Source organism: Mastigoproctus giganteus, chromosome 2, assembly GCF_048544385.1.
Source record: "Mastigoproctus giganteus isolate SK-2022 chromosome 2, ASM4854438v1, whole genome shotgun sequence".
Lineage (NCBI taxonomy): Eukaryota > Metazoa > Arthropoda > Arachnida > Uropygi > Thelyphonidae > Mastigoproctus > Mastigoproctus giganteus.
The window spans coordinates 195,083,573-195,106,826 of record NC_143576.1 but is presented as its reverse complement, the minus strand read 5'-3'; the positions used below and the strand labels follow the sequence as shown (position 1 = coordinate 195,106,826).

General features: G+C 37.5%; 1 protein-coding gene across 4 annotated transcripts in view; it reads right to left on the bottom strand.

Annotated features, from left to right (window-relative positions):
- Nucleotides 1-22,921, bottom strand: part of LOC150089881 (uncharacterized) — a 100,707-nt gene extending 77,786 nt beyond the window's left edge. For 3 of the 4 annotated variants that reach the window (XM_090389684.1, XM_090389685.1, XM_090389686.1), the window contains exons 1-2: nucleotides 22,588-22,921; nucleotides 5,260-5,552 (exon numbers count right to left, since the gene is read on the bottom strand). In XM_090389684.1, coding sequence (XP_090245810.1) covers nucleotides 5,260-5,506 — 247 coding nt within the window. In that variant the 5' untranslated portion in view covers nucleotides 5,507-5,552; nucleotides 22,588-22,921. The remainder of the gene's footprint in view (nucleotides 1-5,259; nucleotides 5,553-22,587) is intronic. The other variant, XM_090389688.1, reaches the window with a different exon arrangement.
- Nucleotides 22,922-23,254: the final 333 nt, after the last annotated feature.

Genomic DNA, 23,254 nt, shown 5'->3' with positions numbered 1-23,254 from the left:
AAAATCCTCTATCCCATCCCATTCTTTTTTTATGAGAAAATATCAATAGAATGATAAAAACATATAACATCCAATTCTGTACAGAAGAAAGAAATTAACTTCTCAGATTCTCTCCTCTCCCCTACCTTCCCTTTATTAAGAAATATTGTCTATGATGGTTCAATTAAGTAAATGCGAATGTTGGAAGCCCTACTAAGGCAGTCATATAAAAGACCGAACTCCTGGCTGGGCAATGATGAAATTCCACTTCTTCGACCTGTATGGTTTCTTAAGATTAGCACTCCACTGTTATTTTAGAAAAGTATTCAGACTGTACATAAGGTTTTGTGTTGGAACAAGGGTATACACGAATGCACATTAATGGTATTTCTTTTTTGGTGTTGTTATGCATATCGACAGGAAGAAGACAAAATTTGCCATATTTTAAATACCCGAGAACCAACTTATCTACCTGTGTATTGTATCCTAAGTTGTGTGAGTTTTCTGGTCGATTTGCCTGTTTTACTGGATGAAAAATACGAGTTTCCCGAGGGAAGAGGGAGGGGCGACCCTTGTTATCCATACCCACAAACTCAGCCACAGAATATCTTTTAAAGACCAAAAAATTGCTTATATTTTAGAACAACCAGAACTTCAGGGCAAGAGAAGTATTTACAATTCGTGTTGAGAAAACCCCACTTATACAAGGCACTTAGCTGGACAATACTCCAACACAGCCAGTTTAGAAATCCAAAACTGCGAGCAGCAAAGGGCCTGAGGCCTATGTATACTGTATCTCTAATTGTGCATTCTCCGTGAGTGATCCCACTTCTGTATGCTGGACAAAAAAATCAGAATTTCTCGGAAATAAAACCCTCGCTGCAGACTGATTAAATGGGTTACAGTGAAAAAAGACCATTGAAGTTCCTGCCCTTGCTCGAACCACTGTGCTACCAGTGAGGGCTATTGACATTCCAAAAAAATGACATTCCAAAGGGTAAATAACATGATTTTGTTAAGGAAAAATCATGTTTAACTAACCTCCAAGATTTGTAGTATTATTTCGACAGTCTATTTGAATTTTAGCAAAGCATTTTGACTCAGTCCCTCATGAGAGGTTACTGTATAAACTGGAAGATGTTGGGATTACTTGAAAGATTTTAATATGGATCGTAGAGTGGTGCAAAGCAGAAGACAGAGGGTTATCATTCGTGGATACTCTTTAGATTGGTGTTCCATCAGAAATGGGGTCCCCCAAGGATTGGGTCTTGGACCACTGTTGTTTCTGATTTTCATAAATAATGTTAACGAAAGGGTAGAAGGCGTGATGTCAAAGAATGCAATTTGTAGGTGATGTAAAGATTGCTACAGTCATTAATGATCAGTGCCGAGCAGTATACTCCTTCAGGACGATTTTAACAGGCTTCAAAAATGGTCAGAAAAGTGGCAGCTATGTTTTAAGGCAGCAAAATACAAGGTCTTGCACTTGGGAAATATAATCCCCAAAATAATGTATATATTTGGTGGGGTTGAATTAAAAACAACGGAGGAAGAAAGGGATATAGAGGTATGAAGTTCTCTCAGCAGTTTAAATAGGCAGCCAGAAAAGCCCATGGTGTCCTGGCGGCGATTTATCGAACCTGTAGAGATAGGCAGGTCATAATCCCACTGGATAAAGCAATGAATAAGGCAATCGCGGAGATGGGGGAAACCCCTGGTGCCGTCAGACAATTAACACACTGGATAAGGCAATTGTAAGACCGCACTTGAAATACTGTGTCCAAGTGTGGAAACTAATCTGAAGCAGACATTGAGCTTCTTGAAAGGGTCCAAAGACGAAAAACTCACATGGTGAGTCGGCAAAAGGGCAACAGTATGAGGTAAACTTTCGATTATATAGGCCACAGAGTTTGATCACCAGGCACCTTAGACGAAAGGACCTAATTGATGTGTATGTATTCTCTCTCTGCGAGAGGATATTAAAATGAATGAAGGCGAAATTTTCACCGTTATGAATAATTCCAGAATTAGTGCCATAAATTCAAATTACGGTGAAAGAGGTTTAAACTAGATTAGTATTAGAATTAATATTAACAGTGGAAAATAATGCAAGAAAGCAAGCCATCAGCCAAAAAAAAAAAAAAAAAAAAAAACACATTTCACCTATCCATTCCCTCCATTAGTTTTTTTAGTTCCTCTTTGAATTTATTTAAGCTATCAACTTCCACAACAACTTATAGAAGTTTGTTCCAACAATCAACCACCCGTTGGCTGAAGGCATACGTCGGCACATCTATCCTACAACCATCTTTCTTCAATTTGAATTTATGCCCACTCTGAACAAGAGGAAGAATCCCATCGGCATTGAGTTTTCTCAAGCAATTCAAAGTCTTAAACGGTGAAAAACTAGATCGTCCTGCAGGCGCCTAGTCTCAAGACGAAGAAATTTGAAGAGCTTAAGCCTTTCTTGGTCAGAGCAACCCTTTGATTCCTTACCTTATTTCTCTCTGTGCCCGTTCCAGCAGCTCTACAGCCTTCCTAAAATGAGACCTTCAGACCTGTATGCAGTACTCAAGATGTGGTCTGATCAATGCCTTATAAAATAGGATGATCATCGCCTTATTCCTGCTAGAAAACTTCCTGTATATCATTAACAAAACCTCATGAGCTGTCCTGGCAGTCTGTCTGTACTGGTCAGCGAAATTCATATCAAATTTCACGATCCTCAAGTCCTTTTCATTTTCCACTACCCTAAGCAGTAATCCCATATTAACATACCACCCAGTTAGTATGTTAATCTGGGATTACTACTGTCCATATGGGGTAGTACCTTGCCTTTGTCAATGTTAAACTTCAATTGTCATTTCTCAGCCCATCTGCCTAATTCTTCAAGATCGTGTTGAAGCAGCATACCTTCATTACTGTCATTAACCAATCTGCCAACCTTTGTATCATCTGAAAACTTAGACATTATGCCTGATAAGTTTCCTTTTGATTACTGGAACAAGTTGTCTTTGCAGAAGCAAAAGTCTGTGGCTTCCTTGGCTAATACTGTACTGATACTAAAACATTATGATCTCTGGATCTTCCTTCGATGACTGGAGAAAATCATAGGACCTTCCAAATGGATGCTGAATAATTTCGTCTCAGATAGTAGTGTAGAATTTATCTTTGCACACCGAGTTAAGAACACTGGCAATTTCCCAATCGCAGTCCGGGCTAACTTCAGGCTCAAAGATACCTTAATATTAATTAAAAATAAATCCATTTCGTGTTTTTTGGCAAAAACAAATGTAGCACTAATAATTCACAAAGATAAATTGCAAGCTGGCCTTGGCCTGCATCATTCTGCTCTCGCTATTGATTTGCAAATAACTATCAAGGTTGACGCTCGTCTGATTCCCCACTGAACACAAGGAGGTCAATCGGGATTCCTGAGTTAACTTAAGCAGACTTTGTAACTAACATGGAAATTCTATAACATGGCATAAAGCATAAGCAGTTCTTCATGGAGAATGCCCCGAGTTCTGATAAGTGTAATGTGGTGTAGATATCGAATACATAAGGAGAAACAATATCTTTTTTCCCTTTTATTTCGACGTTTGTGAATTTGAAAAATCTCTCCATATTTTCCCCATCCCCAAAGTGAAAGCAGTTACTGTAAAATGAGTCTAATTTATCTTCGAGAAATGCCACGAAGATATTGTATTCTCTACAAGTTTTACTCACCCTCTACCCAAGTTCGATACTCATAATAAATTCTCACTTAGAATAGCAAAACGCCTAAATTACGATTTAATTTATTCATAGCAATTTATTTCTATTTTTTTCCAAACGTATCACATCTCTATATACACACTGCAACGTATTTTCGTACACGCTGCCCTTATCCACATCTATCCTTCTATAAATAAGTACACAAATCTTAATTCCTTGAATGTGTATCGGTTTTCTCCGCACTAACAGTGGTGTATTTTATAATGGCCACTTTCCTCTGCCCACATGCATTAATGCCATAGATACCCACGATCTCAGACACTGGCAGTAAGCATTTATCTTCAACCATAATTCAAGCTGTAACGAAAGAAACGAACAAAGAAAAAAATAAGTTTTTCTTGTTCCGCAGTTGAATCTTAAATCCATAACAGAAACATTACGGCCAAACGCAGGACCATTACACAACCCCAAGGCCGTCTGCAAGAATATCAAAGTGAGCTGTGTTGGTAAAATCAATTTCTTTAGCTTACACTAACCTACTTTATTTCGTGTCTTGTCACACACACACACAAGGCCACTGAAGGAGATTTGTATCAACCATTGAGTACCTTCTAAATGGTTTGGTTAACTCTTTGACTTGTTGCTCAAAGTTTTACTGGTACAGTTTCCTTGCAACGCAAGAAAACTGAATCAACTTCTTCCTTTTGTTATGTAAGACACCCCAGGGAATATAAAAGCGTGTGTAGGTGTCTTCGTTGCTACGTTGTCAAGGGTGGCCGACTTCTCAGCTCTAAGGAATCGAGGAAGAAAGCCAACAGCGTTTGCGCACAAGTATCGACTTTTCTCCTCAATTTCCTGTAGCGAACGAGAACCCAGAGGCGGAAAAAAATGCTAGCCAGCACACCAAGGTCTAAATTCGAACTTAAATTCCACTTGCTTTGAACGTGCTGACTACAGCAAAGAGAAATTGTTTGGCAAACGAAGTTTGCACACATTTAACGACACCCAAGTTCATACAAGGATAGCGCTTCAATTTTCAATAAAGAATTCGATTTTTTCCCTTTCCCAGCAAATATTTGTATTTTTCTTTTACCATCCTCTCATTTTTTACCTTGAAAACTGCAGCAACAGCCAATTCTTGGTTCGCTAAGAAATCTGTCGCTTGGAAAAAAATCCGAACACCATGATATTTATCCGCTTCTTTACGCTTTACTTCATTTTGTAAAAGTTAACTTTACCACCATCTTTGGACAACGAAACATTGCGTATTCGCCAATATATATTCTCAATGACAAAAGCTTCTAAAACATGGAATTTTAAACACAGAAAAACTCCATAAAGACATTTAAAACGAATTAATAGTATATCATCATCATATTATTATTATTATTAATTTTAAAATGAACTTCAGTAATGGATATTTTAAATTTCTTGTCCAAAATTACCATTAACTATTTTAATAAGTTTATGTCCACTATAATGAGGAAATAAAGCATTAAATTTTTCCCCAGCTATTTACAAGACAACTTACTGTGTAGGTAACTCCTAAATACCCTGTCTTACCGAGTACTTGGCCAGCCACTGTTCGTCCATCTTCTCCAACCACTGCATTCCTGGCATCCCAGGTGTCGGTGTACTGAACAAACGCGTATCCTTTGTGCATCGAGATTCCTATGATCCTTCCGTAACGCTGAAAAATCTTCTCTACATCCTCTTTGCCCACGATATATGTGTTGAGATTGCCAACAAATAATCGAGAATTCACTGCTTGGGGATCACTGCTGTTGGTTTGGTTACCAACGCGGGTCATGGTAGATGGCAGCACCGTTGTGAATCCGTTTTGGGGGGGGAGCACCCTGCAAGGTAAATTGATTGGAAGACTTAAGGAGTGGTAAATACGTTATGTTTGATAATTATTTACAAATTTAGTACCAGTATCAAAACAGCTGTTTAGAAGAAGAAGACATGCACCATATAGCCAATGATGGGTTACAGTTTGGAATGGGCGATTAGAAAACTATTTTTTTTTTAATACTGAAGTCCCTTTAAATGCCTATATATAATTTTATTAATAATGAACAATTTCCTTTCTAAATAAGGACCTAGATGCATTACAATGCACAGTTATTTTAGGTTGAGTACTGAAGTACTCAATCAAAATATCTGTTGTTGATTCTACGATGAAACAACAACAGATTCTTGTAAACCATCAGCATTACAATCAGAATTATGTTTGCCCTCCGTTTTTACTTTTGGAAAGGGATGGAAAGAGATGTGAGACTCGTTTTAGACATGCTAGAACCGAAATATGGTGTGCATAGGGAAATCACAAATACGTTTTTCCAATAAAATCTCTCTCTCTATTTCTTTCTTTAACTTCTGTGTCTTTCTATTACTTCCGCTTTTATACTTTTTTTTTTAAATACAAGACACCAGACTGCATGTAGAGTCATACCTTTCGTGGTTCAGACCACTCAAGCAGCTAATCTTGGTATATCGCGGTATGAAGCCCGAGTAAGCATCGAGAGAGTATAAAAATATACATGCAGTACCGAAAGAGAGGGATGCGCATCATTTTTAATTTGCCACGTGATACCATTTCGCACAAACGTGACCGTATTACAGCCCCTGATGTTCTCATATAGTTGCCACAACGAACTCTCCGAGCTCCAGCAGATGCAATAACTAGAAGTAAGGTTGTTGGGAAACAACGCTGATTCTGTTCATTTCTTTCTATCTCACAAGCGCACATGAATCGGTCTTCAACAGCTGCACAGTGTGGAGGCAATGCGTGACAAAGAGAGTAGGCTTAGTTTATAGGTAAAATGACAAATGACACTTTAGAAAAGAAAACAGGGACTTGCTCGATTAGTCATGTCTGCTGCGCTCTTGTAAACTTCTCTGCATCGACCACAAACTTATTTTCTTACAAGTAGACTTAACCACCTGAATGGCCGAATGTTATGAACGATTCTGCGTGTTGCTTAGAATTGATATAAAGCGAACGGATGCCATTAAAACTTTTCCAACTGTTACAAACAAATGCATTGCAGGGAGAGAATATGACAGCTGTCTTCTCTCTCTTGGTCTATCTATTTATCTGTCTCTCTTAATCCATCTTTATCTTTTCTTCTTCTTCCTTACTTCTTAACTATAAATACTGATCACGCAGACAAATATATCGATAGATCAATATCTCTCTTGTGTCTTTGTCTAAACTGGCTCTTTATTTGGAATTCTTTCTTTCTTACAATCATTGTATCTTAACGTTCCTCTTCCTTTCATTTACCTCTAGTTTTGTCTTTAATTCATCTTAATTTCTCTTTGTTTCTTTTTCCTTTTGTTTATCTATTTATTTATTTTTTTATCACAGCCAAATTGAGCACTGGATCAACACATGTTGGAGAAAGAACAAATATTATTCTAAAGACAGATAATATTTAAAAATGAATTTAAAAAAAGAGTTAATATTAAAGTTTTACAAAGTACACAATTATCCATTTATCGTAATCCATCGGTTAGCTGTTTGTGTCGATGTGACCATGGAAACAGGGGAAACGACGGCATTCGATAAGAAGTGATATTTTTAAACAGGTGGCAGAAGGCAGTTTCATTAGGACAGCAGCAAAGAATTTATTAGAGCAGCGCGTAATACGGATTTTTCCTGAAGAATTAATGTTTCTTTTAGAACATAATTCTTTATCTCAATCATGTTTGCTATGCCAAGATGCAGCGCGCGCGTGTGTGTGTTTTTTTTATTAAGTATTGAAAATTTTATAACAAAAAATATTGAAATATTAACAACTAAACTGATTTTTCATCAAAATATTCCCCTCGAGATTTTATCACTGCCTTACACACACACGTGGCATTCGACGTCACGGACTTGACGAACCAAATCCCTTGAAAGCTCTCTTGGGCTTAAGTTAGGCAATTGGAGTAGCAACAACATAATTTGCAATACCCCTTCCTGTTGTTTAGTTGCTAGAAAGTTCCTGGGTCATTGTTTTGTTGTAATATAAAATTTCTTCGAAGTCGAAGTCCAGAGAATTTGCATTATGTTCAAGAATTTTTATAGGTTTCTTTTCTTAAAATTTCTCCATTTCTGATGACGTTACCCACTCCAGAAAAACAGAAGCAACCACAGATCACGATAGAACAACCACCGTGCTTGACTGTTGACATTAAACATTGTGGCACCATTTTTGATTCAGTTGATCGGCTCACATAAACTGCACGCTTTTATCCAAAAAAATTCTAATTTGGATACAACCGTCCACAGTTTTTCCACTCTTCAATTGCCCAATGTTGATGGCTCTTAGAACAAGCTAACCATTTCTTTCGATTTCCCGGTTTTAATAAGGGCTTTAGGATAGTTACACGACCATGAAGTCCTGCTTGTTTAAGACGAAATTTTACAGTGGATATAGACACGGGAGTGTCTTTATTTCTATTAAACTCAGCTCAGATTTGAGGTGCGGTAAGTCATCGATTGCACTTTGAAATCAGTTTTATGGTCTTATCTTGCACTCCATTGTTAAGCTTGGTTTCCTGACCGTGGTGGTTTTTCCTTCAAACTATCAGTCTCCTTGAATCGTCCAATGGTAGTTTGTACTCCTTTAAATGAAACCCCCAGTTTTTTTCCAATACTTCTCATGGAATAACTTTCTTCATACAGAGTTATAATAACACTTCTTTTTTCAACACTCAGTTCCTTATTTCTTACCATGTTTATCATGAAACACGCAAAATTTACACCAAACACTCTTTCTGAATGACAGGTTTTCAATTTTATAAGTTACAGCTGTTACTCCTTAATTTATATTATTGAAGAGCACTCTAGAATCATCTACCATCTTTTACAATATTGCAAAAATATCCCTACTGTCTAGAACCTTGTATAAATAGGTTTATAGAAGGTTCTAGACAGTATAGAAGGTACAACGGGAAGGAAGTAATAGTTAGTAAAATTGACACAGAAGGCAACCCCTGAACCAGGACGTGAGATAGGGGGTTGGCCAGCAGTATTATCGCGTATTGTTTTTCCAACTTCGCATGTTATGTGACTTCTGTTGAACAGGTGCAAGTAAGACAAGGGAGGGAGAGAATTGCACTGTTATAGTACTCCACTCTATTTCAGCTGTATGACAACGCAAGTGTTGTGTAACAGCCTCTACTGGGGATGTATTAATGCTTAATTCAAGTGGTGTACTCCCTCAGAATGCTGGGATAAAAATAATTTCTCCCGTTGGGCTTGTGCCATGTTCGGGTATTATTATTTGGGTAAGTCCAATGGAGGATAATTATAGAAATTATAAATGATTCCTTATTTTGCTAAGGCTTCTACGAATCCAACATTCGATGCTTAGAGTGCTTTTAATACGTGATGACTGTGTAGGTGACAAACTGACAGAGGCCTACCGATTCACTGGGTCAATTCATCACATTCCTGCAAGAATTTCAGATTAGTGACATTGGCAAGCTTTTGCTTAGTACGCCAGAGTCCTGTTAAGGTTTCCTTATTGCCTTTGTAAGGTGATCTACGAAGAAAATCCCATCATTCCAGATAAATTCCAGGTCCTTGTGGTGTTTCTTTTTATCTGTCGTCCTCCGAAATTTATTAATGTGTTATTCAAAGTTAACTATTCTCAAATATTATACAACTTATAGTAATTTTATCCTTATAATGAAACTCGCTATTTTGGTAATATTAGAAGGCGGGTAGTTTTAAGCTGAGAGAAAACATGCGTGACAGCTACAATTACGTGGTTTATCTCAGAGGCTTTGTGTGTGCATACAGTTCACATACACACACACACACAAACGGTGCTGGTAAGCCGCATCAGCTCTCTGATAACTTTTACAAAGTGGTCGTGTCTCTGAAACATGAATACCTTCTGCAAATAAAAGCAAACAGAATGTAATATTAGAAAGAACATTGCGAACGTCATTTATGGCGTAAAATACTTTATTTATTTATTTATTAACAATTGGTCTGATTTGTGGGATGCACTTGAATATTGTTTTATAATAATTATGAAAAAGACTTCATAAATTGCTATCCATCCAAGATCTTCTTCTAACCATTGTTCTTTCTTGTTTTCTTTCTGAAAATTGCACATTATAGCTTTCACTAATAATACATTTTCAGTTTGTTATTTTTAGGTGTTGAAAAGCTCTCTGCGTGTTTTCAAATGAGATGACGTCACTAATGAGACGTTTCATAATGCGAACACACAACACGTGAGCAACAGAATGGAACATGTCTCGAGACATTTTGTACGATTATCTGATGCTTAACTACTTATAGCGCTCCCTAGCGGCTGTGCTGAAGATTGTAAAGTTATGAATATCACTCTTCGGGCTATTAACAGGCGCATTCTATATATAAAAAAGAAAATATCTTAAGCTACGCGATGTTTAGAATATAGCTAATTAATTAATGGTGTTTTACTCTCACATTGCCGAGAGGAAAAGGCTTATTATTATATGGTCTTTTTTTCATACTTCGCTTTTTTTATATTAACCAAAACAGAACTTTTGCCTGTAGCTTGTCGCTATTCTTAAATGATGTGATTTAATTATTCCCAGAGAAACAGCCTCTTCGTAGTTAATGTAAACATTAATTAGTTTGTTCTTAGTGTAGTATTGTTAAACCTGTTCCTGAGGAAAATAAAGGAATTTTCAAAAGGAACATTTCAAACAAAATATTGTGAAAGACGTAAAATAAAAACGATTTCTGGAAATAAATTTTATACTGTTTAATCAGTTGTGTAGGAATTGTTATAAAAATGTTAATTATGACATCGAGACATGGCGGATATGTCTAGATCAACGATTCTTTCAAACAAAAAAAAAATAAATAAATATTTACATCGCGTATCTCAACTGCAAAATTTCATTTAATGGGTAATTTTTAGTCTGAAACAAAAAAAACAATGTTCTTCCAGATTACAAATTACACATTAAATTACATTTTGGTTAGTTGCTTTTGTAAATCTGGTTGTGCGCCTGCGCACACACCCAGAATAGCACCAGGAAAATATAATTAACTTATTTATTAAGATTATTACTAAATATAATATTACTCTTATACCACGTGAATTTAATAATATAGTTTATTAAGCTATTAGCCTAAACTACTATATATTAAGGTAACGTTTCAGGAATCTTACCGATACCCGTCATCAGACCGTGCTGCTGACAGAGCCCCCTTGCCGATACTCCCAGAAATCTGTAAAACTTATCTATTGTCATTTGGTCGATTTCTTAGGATAATCGTCAAGACAACTAAGGCCCCGTGGCATCAATATGTCTGCCAATTGCGAATTTTGACTGTGAAGTAATGTATAGGCTATCTGTAATATAATCAATTTTATAATAATTTCAACATTATAATATGAAGATTATTATTAAGTTGATATATAAAGGTATATACGAACATTACACACAACTTAGAAGCTGAACAAAAGTCTGAACAATCAGCTGTCCCGTGTTTCACTAATTTCCACTCATTTTTAAGCCCTTCACATACTTGTAAAATTATTGGTTGTTTCATTTGTTCTGTAGATGTCAAATCATGATTTCGTGGCTCCAACCATTTGGTTCCCTCCTCACAAATGAATATTTTAAACGGTTTTTTTAACTGAGATGTCCAATGGAAGAAGTCGGCTAAGGGATCGTGTAATTACAGATAATTTCTCGTTTGATGCAGCAATCGTTCTGTTTGTTGTCTCTGTGAATTGCGATCTGAAATGGTCACACAATAAAAGAACTGGCTTTTTAAGTAGGCCACCTGTCATTTTGACAACACTTTCCTTCTATCTCATTAAAATATTTATGAAAGGGAACAGTAACTGTTCGAATTTTACGAGAAAACAAAGTTGTATGTTTTTTGAACTCTTATCAAGATTTGAACTGCGCGTTTATATACATACTACAAAGTGATGACAGTATATTGAATGGCTCTTTATTGGGTACACATTAGCAAGTTCCCGCTTCCCCCTTCTTTAGCCCTCAAAACAGCTTGAATTTGTTGTGCCATGGGCTCAAAGAAGTGTAGAAAGCATCAGTACATTGGTCCATATTGATTTAATTGCTTCTCGCAGTTGTTGCAAATTGGATGGTTACCAATCTCTAGAGCTCATTCCACCTTATCCCACAGGAACTCGATTCTATTGTGAGTTGATGACTGGGAAGGCCGTTTCAGTAGGCTAAATTTACTCTCGTGTTACTGGAACAAGTTCTCATTCGCAAATTGATATACTGCAGCAGCCATGAAGAAATACGTCTGATCGAAAATAATTTCCTCATAACCTGTGACACCCAAATGTTGCTTCAATGGTATCAAGGGACTCAGTGTGCACCACGAAAACACTTTCCACACCATTAAACCGCTACTACCCCGCCACCATTTATTCATGGACATGGACTCATCCTGCATTGGTGATACTTGGCAGGATGAGTACATGAACAAATATTTCGCCATATTCTGATCCTACTATCAGCGTGAAACAATATGACCCGTCAAGTTGTGCAACGTTTGATCCTGCGTTGTCTATTTTTTTTTTTTTTTTGTTGTTGTTTTGTATTCTTGAGCCCACTATAATCGTATCTTCTTGTATTTTGCTGACAGGAGTGGAACCCGGTTCGGTCGTCGTCTTTGATACGACAAGTCGTGCATTCTGAAATGCCTCTTTGAATACCACTGCTGCGCTGCGTTATTCTTTAACTAACTGAGCATTTCTGTTATTCTGTATGAATCTCAGTTAGCCTTTCGCATCAATGAGTTGTTTTCGACTGTTTGGTGACGCTGTTAAGGAAGAAGTGTTCCAATTCATGAAAAGGTCCGTGTAACTAATAAAGTTGCCACTCAGTGTATATAGAGTATTACAGATTCAGGACTTTATCGTTAAACATGTTAGAGAAGCATTACTTTTAATAAAGTCAATACGCATGAAAAACTTTTTTGAAAATTATTAAAAGGGAGTTTATTGTGAAACTAGAAGCCATTAAAACAGAATATATACACTGATGTTCAAAGAAAGTGCATCACCCCTTAAAATTGTAATTGTTGTCCGAATAACGTAGGTATATTGCAATATTTCTAACAGATTGCATCAGATAAGATTGACACGCATAGGTGATGATGTAATATTGCATCAGCTCTTACTTTCAGCTTTGCAAGGGTTGCAGTCATTCCTTGTTTGTGTCAGGATGGCGAGTTACGTGCAGTTGATGCCACGAAGAAAGAGTGCTATTGTTGCTTTACGTGATGAAGGATGTTCTTCCCATCATATTGCTTATAGAGTGTCTTGTAATCAGTCGACAGTCAGTAGATTTCTTTCCAAACTCAAGAATACTGGTTCTGCTTATTGTCAGTTGGAGACTGTTCTGTTTACTTGCAAATATAACGAACGCAGCACACAGATATGGCTACAAAGATAAGTTAGGAAGGAAAAAAGGCACCGTCCCCAAATTGCTCCTTAGAAACTGTAAGTGCAAGCAAATGCGTAGTACGGTAAAGATGAAGGGAAAATAAGAGTTAAGAATTGACCGCTGAGGGAAAACGCCCTGCCAGAAATTATCTGTATTTCAGGGGCGAAGTACAGATAATTTTAATCATAGAATAAAACTTTTAATCATGGAATAAAACAAAAAGAGGATAAGTTCCCACAATTGGCTTGTTGTGAAGCGCTTCTTAAGAGGTTGATTAAGAAAGGGGATAACAAAATACCTTTAGTCTTAAGCATGTGGAAGAAGGGATAGAAAAAATATCATATGTGCATGTGAAAGTAGAGATTATATGAGAGATTATCCATATGTATTACTGTGAAGGAGTATGAATCGAAGATGGTATATGCTAGTTAATTTAGTATTTTTTTATTGCTCATATGTTTTACATGGTTATAAATGCATGGGAATTAAAGAGGTGTACGAGAGCATTATAATTACGTAGAGTAGAAGAAAGCAGTGAGTGAGTGATTGTATATTTATGATTAATTTAGTGTTTGTATTTTCCACGCGATTCTAACTGCGCAATAAACTTTGTTATGTTGATAATAAAAATGTCTCGTCATTCAAGAGAAATACGCACAGCTGTACAATAAACCACCGGGGTTATCCTGGTTGGGGGAAGAATAAAAGAAAATCCTCATTACACGCAATCTTCTGATACTGAAAAAGGTAAATAAAATAAAATAATTGAGCAGTAGATAGCTTGTGGACTTTGGAAACGTTTTGGAAGTTTTTTAAACCCAATGTTCCAAAATAAAGTTACATTTATTTGAGGGAAAACCCATATTAGTACTAAGCTTAAGGTAGTGCGTAATATGAAATACTTTTAATGAGTGGGCTTACCACAAATTAGAGAACTCTTATCCAACGTTAAGTAATATTGAAGCAGCTTTTCAACGACTAAATATGGTGAACATTTTTTGTCCACTACATCCTCTCTTATAGTTCTGTAGACTTCCTTCTGTTAAAAGGAAGTCTCCAGAGCTATAAGAGAGGAGACTTCCTTCTGTTAAAAGGTGTCTTGTCAGACCGTGGCTGGCCTAATTGATGGCCTAATATAATAAAGATTTTCTCGCCATCCGACGGACTTGTATGCGACCACAACTTCGAGAAAGATTCTTCTAAATCACTTAAGACACTCTTCGAGATTGACTCGCGGATGAGGTTAGCGCTAGTGATCTGTGTCAACACTCAGTTATGATCACGCCAGCGCAACGAAGGTCGGAGACAAACAGACGTAATTTTCTCCGACACATTCCGTACCTTGTTTTGTCAGAAACAGTACGCCGTTGGGCAAATTACGGAGACCAGGAGTCATTCAATTTCATTAGCCTATTTTCTTCTCCCACCTCCCTCTGTTTAAACATTTTGACCGGAAGGAGATGACGATGCATTTTGGGTATGTCGAAATGCCCAAATGAGGTTCTTATCTCCAGCGATAAGTGAAAAATATACCAATAGCATCTCTCTGGAGAAATGTGGTACCATCTGTCACCATGGTTACATCGACCTGTTTTTTTTTTCCTACAAAAAAAAAGAGAGTTTATTTACTCTGAGAATATAGATTGACACATGTTCGCTATGTTAGTATGGTTACCATCGTACAAACTCACGCACATAGCTTTATAAATACTAACTTCCAGAGTTTGTGCGTGCCAGACACTCTGATAAACCACAGAAAATGCAATTGGACGTATTCCAAATGCATTTCATGACATGGCATAAATAGGAGGGGAAAAAAAACCCTCCTCAGATTTTAGGCACCTTAATTATTGGCTCTAAATATAACTGGAACTTTGATCGCACTCTTACAGCATACGTAGTATATCACGGACGGTTAAAGAGAGGTCAAAGGGAAAGTAAAAAAAAAAATGTTCTTAGTATCCGACGTTCGTTATAAGCGAGGTTCCAAAGAAAACATATTTTAATGAAAACAAGATCTAAAAGCGAGCGTTATAAACCACTTTACACGTTAACCATTTAAGTTTATCTTTACTTCTGTTATCCAAGCAAAGTGCTTCTATTAATAAATAAGTAGTCCCTGTCATTCAAGTGTCAGTTGTTGATCGACGTTCCTCTAATGCAAATTAAACATTATCTTAAACTTCTCTTATACTTTGCTGACAAATGTTTGCCTTTCCCTTTTGAGAACACTCAGGTTGACCACAGAAATAACGACAGCTGTTTTGATATCGTGACAAGTGTAGTTCCGAATTTTTCTGATGGTTTTAAATACGTCTTTTATTTTTTATATAATGTATTCTTAATTTTGTTTTAGAAAGTTAAGCAAAGAGAGAGCTACATATCACTAAATTATGTTCTGAATTTAATTGTACCTTTTATGTTTTATGAAAATTAGGTAATATTAGGTATTTTGTTAGATTTATTATTATATTAGGTTCAGTTAACGGGTGCACAGTAATTCAAACCTGAAATTTCCCATTCTGTTGTATTTATCTATCCTGAGTAAATTCAATTTATGTTAATTTTCACCCGTATTCCAAAGCGAAGTAATGCAATTACATGATTGTGTTAAGTTAGCAAGAGCGAAACAGTCTTGAATATTTGGATGGTATTGGTAAGGATACTGACATTAAAATTCACCCGATGCCGCTTCAATTAAAGTCTTCAGAAAGTTTCATTCTAAAATGAGAGAGTGGTTGTTGTTCTGGGAGTTTACTTCACAATTTGACCGTAATCAGGAATGGAAATACTATTTCTGAATTGGATATCTGGTTAAAATAACATTCTGTGGTCAAAGTGTTATTTTATAATCTATTTTATAATTCATTATCCTTCAATATCATACCTGTCCAACTATTAAAGACCAATGAGAAAATAAAAAAGGCAGTGGGGCATACATTTTATTTATTGATTTCAACGTATTAACATTTTAACAATTCAAATCAACCTTAACAAAAAATTAGCTTTCTTACAAAGGTTTGGTTAGTTCACAAGGGAATCCCCATGGGACTCCGACTCAAGACTCAATTGGACTCATGTTGAACTCCCAAAATAAACTTTTGTCAGCCATGTAGGTGCTGCTATGGGTTCGATTAGATTCAAGAGAGGTTGAGAATTAATTAAAATTAGAATTAACTCACAACCACTCATTCTGGATACTTTGTTTCGAGTTACTGGCATTTAGTTTTTGTTTAAATAATGACCATTTAGTTTTAAATGGTCATTATTTAAACAGATGAAATTTCAAATCTTGGAGATTGTAAAGAATCTCAGAAAGTTAAAGAGTAAGATTTTAAAGTAATTAATACATCAACCACTTTGAAAATGAACTCAAATACAGGAAGTCCTCGTTGTTCGTCGTAAACTTATGTACGACTTATATAATCATGCAGGAGTATAACCATAACTTTTTTTTTTATTCAGAAAAGAATTATTTCCATCCACTGTAGATCAGCTAATGCATCACCTCAATTACAAAGACCAGAGTGTCGAAACAAGTATATTATTTTAGGTTTATTTCTAATCTGCTTTTCTCTCTTCTAATACTTCTAGAAAAAACTGTACTTCTAGTTTTGACAGCCCGGATCCTGCCTCATGATCCAGTGCAAAATCGTTATGCTATCAGGAATCGTTAAGCTTAAATAACCTTCTTTCTCTAACTGAATCGGTTATTGATGCCTTTCCTCAAAAAGGAGTTTGCAATGATTTATCCCGATGTTCAAGAAACCTTCGATGTTGTCAGTATCTTTACTCAACTTCGCTTCTGCGAGCACCTAGTTAGCACCGGAGTTCCTCAAGGCGGAATTCTCTCAGGATTATTATTTACTACTCTGATTACTTCCATTAGTAGCCCCTTTTTACTACTAATGGAAATGATATCCTCCGTTATGTGGAATCAGACTTCTGATTTATTCGTCAAAGTGAATTTTGCAGTAGCAGTACCTACTAAATATTAAGGATCCTAAAATATTATTAAAATATGTACATAGATTCATTAATTCCAGAATTTTGTAGGCTTCAAATCTGGGCATCTGCTGTCTGTTTACCATCTGAACAGTTCAGTCAAAGAATTCGTTTGATTGAACCGTTTGGCTGGGATTTTGGTTTGGTTTGGAATTTATTGGTGCATCAGCAATGAAGACCTTGGAGCAATATAATGCTCCAAGGCACATTATACTCACTTGGAAACATCAGCTGATCAGATCTTATCTATTAGTTCTTCTCCATCTCTTCCCGTTGCTCTGCTTTGAGTTATGAGTAAATAGTTTTCAAATTAGATTACGTGCTGAAAATAATCTATTTACAGCCTTTGAGTACATCGCTGTTGTTTAAGTTTTAATCAGATATTAAGTTACGAAGTTTGCCAGGATCGTTTCACTCGAGTAGGATTCATCAGACAGAGAATTTGTGTTATCACCAATTAGTGCACATATTTGTACAACAGCGAATTTAAGCATCTGGGAAAATAAATATAATTAGTTAGAAGAGAAGAGTGAACGAGTAATGTTTGTAGTGCGAATTATTTATATATGACATAGAAGAAAAGGCTGATGGTGGAGACAAAGCTAAGTAAAACCAGCTTGCTTACATTATTGATAGATTTGGAACTGTAGGATCTTCGGGCACAGTTTGGAGGATGTATTTTTTCTTTGCCCCAGCAAGGGCAAAGCTGAAAAACCACTCTCCGCTTTAAAAACCACCCTCAGGAGTTCGATTCTGTTTATGCAATTAAGTTCCATTCGCGCAACTTCGAGCCAATACAGCTTTCAAACCAGGTCACTTGGACAATCATCTTTATATCGCTAAAGGAGACGTTTGCCTATAACCCGATAAGTCTTTCTAATGGTTTTCTATAATTTAGGCACAGATTCCCACTTAATATCAAAAACTGAGGCTTTCCCTATTGAAAAGGAAATCTCCTTCATCCAAACTCAGTTGGTTCAGCGTCAGAAAATAAGTATTCAGGACTCGAAATCAACCTGTGTTTACAACAGGAAATGAAACAATTCAGTGGAATCTATTTTGTAGAGATGGTATTCATGTGAACAAAGGTGGTACAAGTATTTTTGCCAGTATCATTGAGGATACCCTAAGGGTTCGGGAAAACTGCTAGTTATGGGGGGAGTAGTTTAGATCCGCGTTTATCTAATGATATGAGTCAGGGTAATGCTTGCACTCACCTCATGGATTCTTGTTTGTCGCCACAACAGTCGATGTTGATAAGATGTTCTGAGAGAAACAATGTTTCAAATGAGAGGGAAGATAAAGCTTGGGATACAAACCTAAATAACTTCAAGGGGCGTGTCAGCGAAGTAAACTGTGGAAGATTACTTAGTCTCAACTGTGTCTACAGTAATGTCAGGAATGTCTTCAATAAAATTGTTGAATTTGAACTCCTGATTAGGACAACTAAGGCTGATATAACAGGGCTAACAGAAACGTGGTGCTACCCGGAAATTGGTGATAACGAGTTCCACTATGGTATGTATTATATATTTAGGAAAGATAGGGAAGACAGAAGGGGTTGATGGGGTCATGCTTCTTATCAAAAGCAGCCTGAGCACGAAAAGAGCCTTTGCTGAGTCTCAAGCAAAAGCTCTTTTCCACACAGATTCTATGCTGGCGTCTGCCAGCATAAAATATGTGTGGTGTGAGTTAGTTGGAAGCAAAGGAACAATGAGAGTGAAAGTAATCTACAGACCAGAAGATTGTGAAAAATATGACGACAATATTTATATGAAGATGGAATGGGCAAGTAAGTGTGACTGTCTTATTACTGGTGAATTTAATCTGCTCCAGATTGATTAGAATAAGTGAGAAAATCACAGAAGCCATTAACGCATACATACCTTCATGAAAATATTGCAGGGGGAGGAGGAGGAAATGGATGACTGCGGAGATGGATGCTCAAATAGAGCAGAAAAGGTAGCATGGGACAGTTATACAGCGGTGAAAAGTACTGAAAGCTACAGCAGGTTGTTGGTTGTTGTAGGGACCAAGGCCATATTGCTCCGTACGTGTTCTGTGGTCGATTTTCAGTTTGCTTGACGAAAAACCAGGGTTTCGGGAAGTAAAAACTATGCTGCCATCGCCTGAGACCGACTAACTCAGTCATGTTGTGAAAAAGACCCATAAATATTCCTCTCGTCATGGATGGGACTCGAACCCAGGTCTTTTCCACCCGGTGTGGGGAGGACGCCAATTCTACCAACTGTGCTACCGAAGAGGGCTCCTACAACACGTGCAGGTTGATCTGTAATAGTAACACAAATAAGGTCAGGGAAGCCAAGGCTGCGTATGAGAAAGCATTGGCTAAGAAAGAAAAGAATAGGGACAAGGAGTTTTTCATGTACGTTTGTTTGTTATTTGGTTTTTAGGAGCATTAGCAACTAAGGCCATATTGCTCCGTGAATATGCGGTGGTCATTCCCTGACCTTTCCGCATCCTCCGTATTAGGTGGTGACGGGTTCGAACCCCGGTCTAATCAAGAAGCATGTGCTACGCACTGCTGCTCCTTCCCACCTGGCTACGGAGGCTTTTCATGTACGTGAACACGAAGAAGAAAGCTAATCAGATCGGACCCTTGTGCACCGGATGTGGAAAGTCTTGATTAACCCAGCTGATGTTGCAGGTTAATTGAATTTTGTCTTTACTGACAAAGACCCTTCATGCTGAGAAGAGGCTGTGCGAATGTGGCTGAGCCATATGAAATTAGTGATTAGAAAAATTTTGTGCATAAAGGCAAGTAGGGCTTCCGGAGTTGATGCCATATACCCTGTAGTTTTGAAGGAGAGCGCGGGGGAGTATATTGAACCATTTAGGTTAATCATGAGGGTATCTTTGGACTCAGGGAAGATTCCTTTGGATTGAAGAAGTGCCAGTGTATCGCGAATACATAAAAGCTGTTCTAAGAGTGAAGTTGGTAACTACAGATCTGTTAGTCTGACTTCAATGGTAGGAAAAATCGTAGAGGCAGTGATTAAGAGTGCAATCCAGAGACATATAGATGGATATGGCATTCTGAAGGACACACAACATGGCTTTGTTAAGGGAAAATCATGTTTAACTAACTTAGTGGGCTATTTTGACACAGCTACTCATGAGTTGAATTTTAGAACAATTTCGACATAGTTGATTTGGATTTTAGCAAAGCATTTTACTTATGTTGTTGTAATTGGTTTTCAAGAGCATCGGCAAGTAAGGCCATATTGCTTCGTTTCTGTAAAAATGCTCATAAAAATTCCTCCCGTCATCAACGGGACGAGAACTCGGATCTTTTCCACCCGGTGTGGGGAGGACGGTGACCCTATCAATTGTACTATCCACGAGGGCAGCAGCATTTGACTTTGCCCCTCATTACAGGTTACTGTATAAGCTTGAACAGGTTGAAATTGAACAGGTTGCATAGGATCGGTTCGTGGACAACTGTTGTTTCTCATTTTCATCAATGACATCCACGAAGCGATAGAAGGCGTGATGTCAAAATTTGCAGATGACGTAAAGATTGGCAGAGTGGTTAATGATTGGTGTCAAGAAGCGCTCCTTCAGGATCACTTGAACAGTCTTCATAGATAGTCTGAGAAGTGACCCCTATGTTCGAATGCTGCTAAATGCAAGATCTTACACTTGGGGAACAGCAACCCACAAATAAATTATACCCTTGGTGGGGTTGAATTTAAAGCGAAGGAGGAAAGAGATTTGCGAGTTACAATACGGACAGATATGAAGTTTTTTTTTCTGAACAGAGTAAACAGGAAGCCAGGAAAGCTGTGGCGTTCTATCGATGATTTATTGTATGTTATTTTGTAGAGATAGGGAGGTTAAAATTCCGCTATATAAAGTAATTGTAAGACCACATTTGGAATACTGTGTTCAAGTATGGAAACCTCATGTGATCAACATTGAGCTTTTTGAAAGGTCCAAAGACGGGTAACTCGAATGGTGAGATCGACAAAAGGGCGATCATACGAGGAAAGACTCCGATTATGTGGGCTGCAAAGCTTGGCAACCAGGCACCTCAGAGGTGACTTGATTGAGGTTTATAAGGCTCTGAGAGGGATTAGTAAAATGAATGAAGGAGGAATTTTCACTGTTATAAAGAGTTTTAGAACTAAGTGCCATAAATTCAAATTAAAGAGGAAGAGGTTCAGACCAGATAAGGCGAATACTATTATTGTTGTTGTTGTTGTAGTGTTTAGAAATATCAGCAACTAAGGCCATATTGCTCCGTGTATACTGGTTGTAAATTTCGTGTGTTCTATGGTCGATTTTCTGTCTTCTGGACGAAAATTCGGAATTTCTGAGAGAAAAACCATGACTACTCTCGACCATGAAACCGACTAACTCAGCCACGTTGTGAAAAAGGCTCATAAAAATTCAATACTATTACTAAAACAATTTTCATTTATTATTAATATATACAAGTTTTTATAGGAACATTAATGAACAGTTCAGAAGAAAGATGACTTAAACAAAATAATATTAATATTAACGTTAAACTTATAATTCACCACGATAAACAATAAAGCGATAAAAGTTCTACATTAATCCACTTTTAGTCTTGTTAAACTGGTGATCAGTAAAACAAAGCCTTTAATCTTTAGTGACCAGCAAATAACCAACGATGAAATACCAGCATTTGTTTCTTACGAAATAAACAAAATACTCGACTTTGTCCCACGAAGGTTACTGTTCAGAAAAAAATAAATAAATGAAAAAAACGTGTCCACATGTTACAGATAATTATCCTCCTTTCGAAGTCACATTCTCTTGGGGAAGAAACCGCAGTACAATTGTGTCCTAGACATCTCTTATACCCCACGGGGTCCAACATATTGGGATGCTGGGATTTGTTACACACGATGTCCGATTGGTGCTGTGAGGGCGTTACTTTCGCAATAACAAGAGATCATTTCCAAGTAAGGACTGAGAAATATCCCTTAATCCCATTTATCCCCTTACAGCCGCCCATATTTCTAAGTTAATTCCATAATAAGTCCAATCACAATTCTGTAGAGCTGCGAAGCGAAAGCTAAGAGCCGATGGGATGTTCTCCGAGATGCGAGTGTGACTTTCCACACCCTCACTACCAACTTACGCCAGGATTCAAATCGGAAATCAATACGGTTACCCTCCTTTCCCACTTGATCACGGGCATTAGTGTCCTTCAGCTTATTTCTCTCAATCTCTCTCTCTCTCTCTCTCTCTCTCTCTCTCTATCTCACTCTCTCAGAAACGAAATCTTTCTTTAATATTTACTTTTGCTGTTGATTCTTAACGATTCTGGTTTCTATGGAGTTTCTATGGAAATACCCTCGCTAATTTAAGACCATATTGTCACACATTAGCCACTCTTAGGGGTCAAAAAAAAAATTCCAAAATTAACTAAAACGGGAGTAACTTGATTCCTACCTTTTCAGCGTTACTGGAGACTCCTCTGTGTTTAGCTGTACGGATCCGTCTGCCAGTTACTCCCTGTGCGTCTAGGCGCCGACTACTTGGTCCTTCCCGCGGTCTTCCTACCTACGGGAAGCGATTCATACCCCAACCTCTATCGATACGAGCAAAGTCACGGCACTAGCTCGGTGCAGGAGAGTCTCTGCGAAGTGCACCAATAAGAGAACGGGTTTCATTTGGTAGGTCGCCTTTAAGCCAATCAATTTCGTGGTTAGATTCCTCTCGAGCACGCTACATTGACAGTCGGAGGCGAGGTGTGCTGTTCGGCCTTACGGTTGTGTGGTAGTACTGCGGATATCAGCGAGAAATACGTTGGTGGGCCAGCTTTCTGCGTGGGAGAGATCGACGCCCTCTGGTGTCAGACAGAGGCGCTGCTAAGATGGTCAGTGCTTGTTGCGCGAGTCCGTTTATACGTTTTTTTTTTATCTTCTCTTCTTCTTTTACTTCTTAAAGAAAGCAGAAGACGGTCGATGTGGTAAGAAGCACCCGGATTTGAAGTGTAGTATGGTTTATTCCGTGTTAAATCCTCCTGTCACTCTCTCTGGGAGTGATGAATGATGTCGAATAATGTGTAGAAATATTGATCCGCTGACTTCTCCACTCGTGTAGGGAATGCAGTTTA